Source organism: Orycteropus afer, unplaced genomic scaffold (genome assembly GCF_000298275.1).
Source record: "Orycteropus afer afer isolate SDZICR_OR568_19922 unplaced genomic scaffold, OryAfe1.0 scaffold01092, whole genome shotgun sequence".
Taxonomy (NCBI): domain Eukaryota; kingdom Metazoa; phylum Chordata; class Mammalia; order Tubulidentata; family Orycteropodidae; genus Orycteropus; species Orycteropus afer.
Window position 1 is genome coordinate 291,413 of NW_006922679.1, and position 5,939 is coordinate 297,351.

The window sequence follows — 5,939 nt, forward strand, 5'->3', positions numbered from 1 at the left end:
TCCACGGCAGTGGGTGTGGTTTGGGCTTTGCTTCTGTGAAGACTGACAGCCTTGGAGACCCTGTGGGGCAGTTCCACTCTGTCTTCCAGGGGCGCTGTGAACTGGAACCGACTCGGCTGGGTGTTTAGTTTTGGGCTTGGTTATTGGCTTATTTAGCTAGAAATTCCGGAGAGATCTTATTTCATGCCCTTACAGAACCAAGGGCTTATGCTGTGTGGTCAGAAACTTGCCTCTGTCTGTCTTTTCTGCTCTTGTCGGTCTGGGCTCAGGGAGGTGGTGATGACTAGGTGACATCTCCTGGCAGCTCCCTTAGCCTTGGTAACAGCGTTGTTAGCCAGATTCTGTGGTGTTTGGTACGCCAGCGTAGAATTCCACAGACTACAGCCTTGTCCCGAGAGGCCCTCTTTCCAGAGCAGGCAATGCCCTGAGCACTGGTCTTCGCCCCTCCCCCGCCAGCTAGCAGCACCTTCCATGTCACTTTGCATGGGTGGGAGGCCACTGCCCCAGGACACCTCCAGATGCTGGCATGCACAGTGCGTGCTGGCACATACATGTACACGTGTGTCATACTCGTGCACATGAAGCAATGCACTCATACATCTGCACATATTCACCCACAGACACACACATGCACCTATGTGGCCATCAGGGGTGCTGGCATGGTCCCCTCTGAGTAGAACGCATGCAACAGGGTCACTTACTTTTTCCTGCTCTGCCATTAGCAGCCTTCCGTATGCAGTTACCCATCACCCTCCCACCTCTCTGCTTCCCTTTTGGAAATTCCTGATGCTTCCGCTCCAGCCCTTGGATCTTTTTTATGTTCACTTTAAAAGTCCCTGGAAGATACGTAAAGTTCACACTGCTCCCCAAAAGGTTTCTGGTTCGAGTCTATTCAGAGGAGCCTTGAAAGAAAGACCTGAAAGACTTCTGAAAGATTACAGCCAATTACTCTGAGCTACACGGGGGCACCATGAGTCAGAACAGACACTACCACTGGTTTCTCTCCTCTCTTGGCTCCATGTACATGTCTGTGCTTCTTGCATGGGACAAACACAAACTTTAGCATATAGCAGACGCTCAGTAAAATGAATTTCCTTCTCCTATGCTGCTTTGATGTCTTCTTCACTTACCCTCCTTTGAGAAGAAATGCGTTAAACCAAGTTCTTTCGGCATTCGTTGTGCTGAACTGAAGACTTGGTCTGGGGGATAGTATCTGATTTTTCTCAGTAATGACACATCCCATCTGCATCTTGTCCTCTTCCCATGGGGACCTGGTGTCATCCAGTGCCACTGAGGAGTACTGAAATGATGCATTAAACACTGGGCAGCCAAGGCATTTCCAAGGTAGGTAGGACAGAACGGGGTTCTTAGACCCTTGAGGCAGCGTGCCCAGGCCGTCTGCAGATGTACCGAAAACCAAGCCACACGGCAGTCCTTGTGCACTGGGGCAGGTTGTTCTGATCGGACTAAGACATGCCCACTTCCCTTCTGGTTTTTCTCCCCACAGGGGCCACTCCCCAGAGTGGTACAACAAAGGGTTTGGACATCTGTGCACCGCGGAAGTCGCCAGGATCAGAAACTCTTTTCAGCCCCTCATCGCTGAGGGTCCGGAAACTAAAATCTGAGTTTCCCTCCATGTGACATCGAGCTCAGGGAAGAGGATGCAAAAGCAAACCCTACTGGAGAGAGTGAGCACACGACCGCGAGGGAGAGACAGTCGGCACGTCCATGCTGACGGCGGAAACGCTGCAAAGTCGGACAGCTGACGAGGCGAGGTTTTGCGAGAACTGTCCCCAGCCCTCCTGGAGATGGCTGCATCCCTACTAATACAATATTTTTTAAAAATCAGAGCCTTTATCTATGGTCCTTAAGATTAAGTGGATTATTCCTATGCATTGCCTAATTTGCTATTTAAAGGCTTCCAAGAAGCATATCCTTAACTGTAAATAAATGTATGTGTCACACATGTACATACGTGTGTATTTCTCTACCTTCACTGTATGTATGGAGAGTGCCGATTTTATGTGGAGTTGGGCGCTTTGAGAAGGAGCGAGGGGATTCGGGGAGCCGTGGCCTCACTAAGCTCCTTCCATCGTCGGCCCACTGTCATAGCAGCCAAGGAGAGTCTGCCATTGACAGCAAGGTGGGGCAGTGCTGTCTGTCAGTCCGCCCCGACATCCAACCAGAGATGTGCTGACCAAAGGAAACAAACGTGCAACGGTCTTGTGTGTTGACTGTGTCACTTGCAAACTGAGAGTGGCATGTTGAATAGAACATGCAAAGGGACTCAGTGGGTAAGAAGCCATGGCCAAAGTTAAGGCCAGAGCGCAGGCGACCACTGGGCACTGCCAGATGCCATTTCAGTCAAATGTCAGCGAGTAACTGAAGTAGATACAACTGAAGTTAGAGCTAAATCGAGTCGCCTTCACACACCCACAGCCAGAAGAACTGCTATGTTTTCTAACAGCTTCCTAGATACCTTTGTGTTACATGTGCTTAAGTGCTACTTCCTTTGACCAGTGGCCTTTTTGTCATGGTAAACTGGCGTTTTTATAACCAATGGATTGCACTGATTCTAATTCTGGATCCAAGTAAAGGGAGATAGTGTTTATCCAAGAGGACCAGAACATTATAGCTTCAGGGATCTCACATGTTGTTACATAGGTGCCTTTAAAATGTAGTCCATTAAAATCTTGTCACCTGAAAGCCAGAGTTTGTAATCAACAGAAGACCAAAACTATGTCCTTTAATTAGTTTTAGGAAATAAATCAACACTTTGATGAATTCTGTGTTTCTTTGTTAGCTGGCCCACGCTCCACAGGCATGCCACCCAGTCTTATTTATTGTTTATAGATGAAGCAAGTGGACTGGAACCCATTGCCGATGGACGTAAGTTATGTTCTTAATATAATTGCACATTTGTACAGACAAAGATAAATTACCATGTTTCCTTTCAGGCAGAGGGTTTTGTTTGTTGGTTGATTGTTTTTTCAGTTAAGTTTTAGCAACTGGTATTGGAGGAAGAAAAGAAAAGAACTTAAATGGGTGTTTTCCATTATTTTTGTACTATATGTGTTTATGTCATATTTTTTCTTATCAGCAATGTGCAGTTCTTCTGTTGAGAGGAATAAAAGTGCTATATATGAGTTCAGTGTGATGCAAAAAAAATCTACTGTTTGAATTACAGCCTAGGAATTTCTCATTTCCATGCTCTGTGAGAAAGTTAACAGCAAACCCAAAATGTACCACTTGGGCAGCTGCTCTCTGAGCAAAATAAATTCACTTCAGCCATTGCATTTTTACTTTAACCATAAATGCTGTATTTCTTTAATTTATATAGAGGATTGTTTAAACAACAACAACAAAAAAAAAAAAAAAACACTGCCATGGAGTCAGACCCAACTCATAGCGACCCCTCCTTGGGTTTCCAAGGCAGTATCACTATGGAAGTAGGTTGCCCAACCTTCCTTCCGAGGAGTGGCTGGTGGGTTTGAACTGCCAGCCTTCTGGTTAGCAGTCAAATGCCTAAGGCACTACACCAGTGAAGTTTAATCTAGCAAAAACCTGGCCCTGCCTAGAAATGGGACCAGCCGTGTTTGGGAAATACGGCGTCCAGCACAGGGTGAGAAGACTAGCAGTGCCCGGAATGGTGCTTCTGAAACTCCAAAGTGTAGGCAGACCACCTGGGGTCTCGTTAAAATACAGACTCCGGCAGGGAGCTGAGCTTCTTACTGTATCTGTAACAAGCCTGAGGACCCCCTGCTTTTGGTCCACGGACCACACTTTGAGAAGCGAGGGCCGGGAGGATAAGGACTAACCTGATCATGTTTCCAGACACCCCTTCTCTTTAAATCACCCTACTTTTTAAATGCACATGCTAATCGCATCACAGCTGTGGAACGACACAGTGCGTCTTAGAAAAGGAAAAAGAAAGAAAACGGAAGGGAAAAATAAAAAGGTGCATCAAGCATGTTTGTTAGCTGGCATGGTCTTTCATTCATTGTTATCTTGCCAATGGAAATAAAATACAATATTGCGTTTTAATGTTATATTTATACCTCATGTATATTTTTTACCTCAGTTGTTGGCAGCAGTCATTGATTGTAAATAAACAATTGCCAAGGCAAACAAATTTATATACATTAAATATTTCCAATTTCCTACCAAACACGTTGGTTTTCATGCTTCACCCCCAAGTGGGAACCCTGTTTCAGAAGGAAGACAGTTGACAGGAGCTTGGGTCCTCGGTACCAACGCCATGTCCAACGCACAGTTATCCACCAGCATTCACTAACCGTCAGCAGCCCCTGCGTCTAAGGCAATCATGGTGGTGGGGATGTTTTCATACCACACGCCAGATGCTGTCGGGGCGGCTCGGAGTCTGGGCTGCCCCTGAGCGTCAGCTTAGCTGTGCTCAGAGGACTTTCAGGGGCTGGTCGCTCACAAGCAGGTCAGCAGGCCTTTTTTCTGAGGCACCTCTGGGAGACTGAACTTCCAACTTTCCGTTAGTAGCTGAGGGTGTCTGGGGCTTTAGGGGGGTGTTCTGGTTCCCTAGTGCCGCTTTGACAGGAATATACCACCAATGGGATGGCCTTAAGAAACAGGAGTTTATTCTCTTACAATTTGGAGGCTTTAAATCCTAGTTCAAAGTGCCAGCTCTAGGGGCTGGGTGAAAGCCCCTTGACCTTGGGGTCCAGCTCTGCCTCCTGCTCCCGGCCCACTGAAGCTAGAGGCGTATCTTCACTCAGACAGCTGCTGGCTGCTGAGGCTGACAAGCCCAAGGTTGACAAGTCAAAAGGCACAGTCCCGATGTTACCCAACCACACGGCAGGCCATTAACTTAAGTCCATTGTAAGTCCCAAGGTCAGCAGAGCATGGCAGGCTGCTGAGCAACGACACGGCTCCATGCAGGGTCCAAGCGTGCCACAGGCTAGAGACCATTCCCAAGGCTTCTCCTTATATACGGGAAGTGGACCACATCCCAAAGGCAGCTACTCCGCTGCTTGTGGTAGATTCCACCATGGAGCTGATTGCCAGTCTCATCATGGGGAACAACTACCACCAGCTGCCCAGCCACTCAACCAGGCCCAGCCCAGTTGACACGCAAATGTAACTACCACCATCAGTGAAAAACGGGAAGGCCCTCAATGAGTAAGAAGCTAGAGACTATCCCCAAGGCTCCTCCTTATACACAGGAAGCAGACCACATCCCAAAGGCAGCTACTCAGCTGCTTGTGGTAGATCCCACCATGGAGTTGATTGCCGGTCTCATCATGGGGAATGACTACCACTGGCTGCCCAGCCACTCAACCAGGCCCAGCCCAGTTGACACACAAATTTAGCTACCACAGGGGGCATGTTTATTCTTAATAAACACAGGGTTTTCGCTGGATTCCATGACGCCCTCATCCGAGTTTCATTTTGTTGAGGAGACGAAGACTTACAGCCCCGCCGCTGGACGAGGACAGTGGCCTCCCTGAGGGGGCGCCTCTCGCCCACCATCCCTCAGTACTTCCCTCTAAAGCTAAGCCGGCAGGAACCCTGAGCCTCCTCAGGGGCAGGCGTGGTGTCGTGTGCTATCAATTCGAGTTCATGGTGACCCCATATGATAGAGTGGACCTCTCCACAGAGTTTCCTAGGAAGTGATCTTTTCTTTTACCTAATAAAAAATTTTTTATTGTATAGAGGAGAGACTCAGAGAAGAAAAAGAGAATATCCAGTTAATTATTCCCAGATTCCTTATTCGTATTTCCAGGCCTCCTTTTAAATGGATAAAGTCATCCTTGTTGTCACCATTCCCACCATCATCCCCTCCCCCATCCTCACTGTCCCGCCATCAACTCCGTCCACCTCATCACCATCCCACCATTAGGGACTGCACTGTGTCCCAACCCTCTAACTTTGGCTGTAACCCTTCTGGAACAGAGACTTCCTTTTTT

General features: G+C 47.9%; 1 protein-coding gene across 1 annotated transcript in view; it reads left to right on the plus strand.

Annotated features, from left to right (window-relative positions):
- The window catches only part of STARD13 (StAR related lipid transfer domain containing 13), a 194,731-nt gene extending 193,106 nt beyond the window's left edge, over window positions 1-1,625 (plus strand). The window contains exon 14 of the mRNA XM_042783416.1: window positions 1,508-1,625. Coding sequence (XP_042639350.1) covers window positions 1,508-1,625 — 118 coding nt within the window. The remainder of the gene's footprint in view (window positions 1-1,507) is intronic.
- Window positions 1,626-5,939: the final 4,314 nt, after the last annotated feature.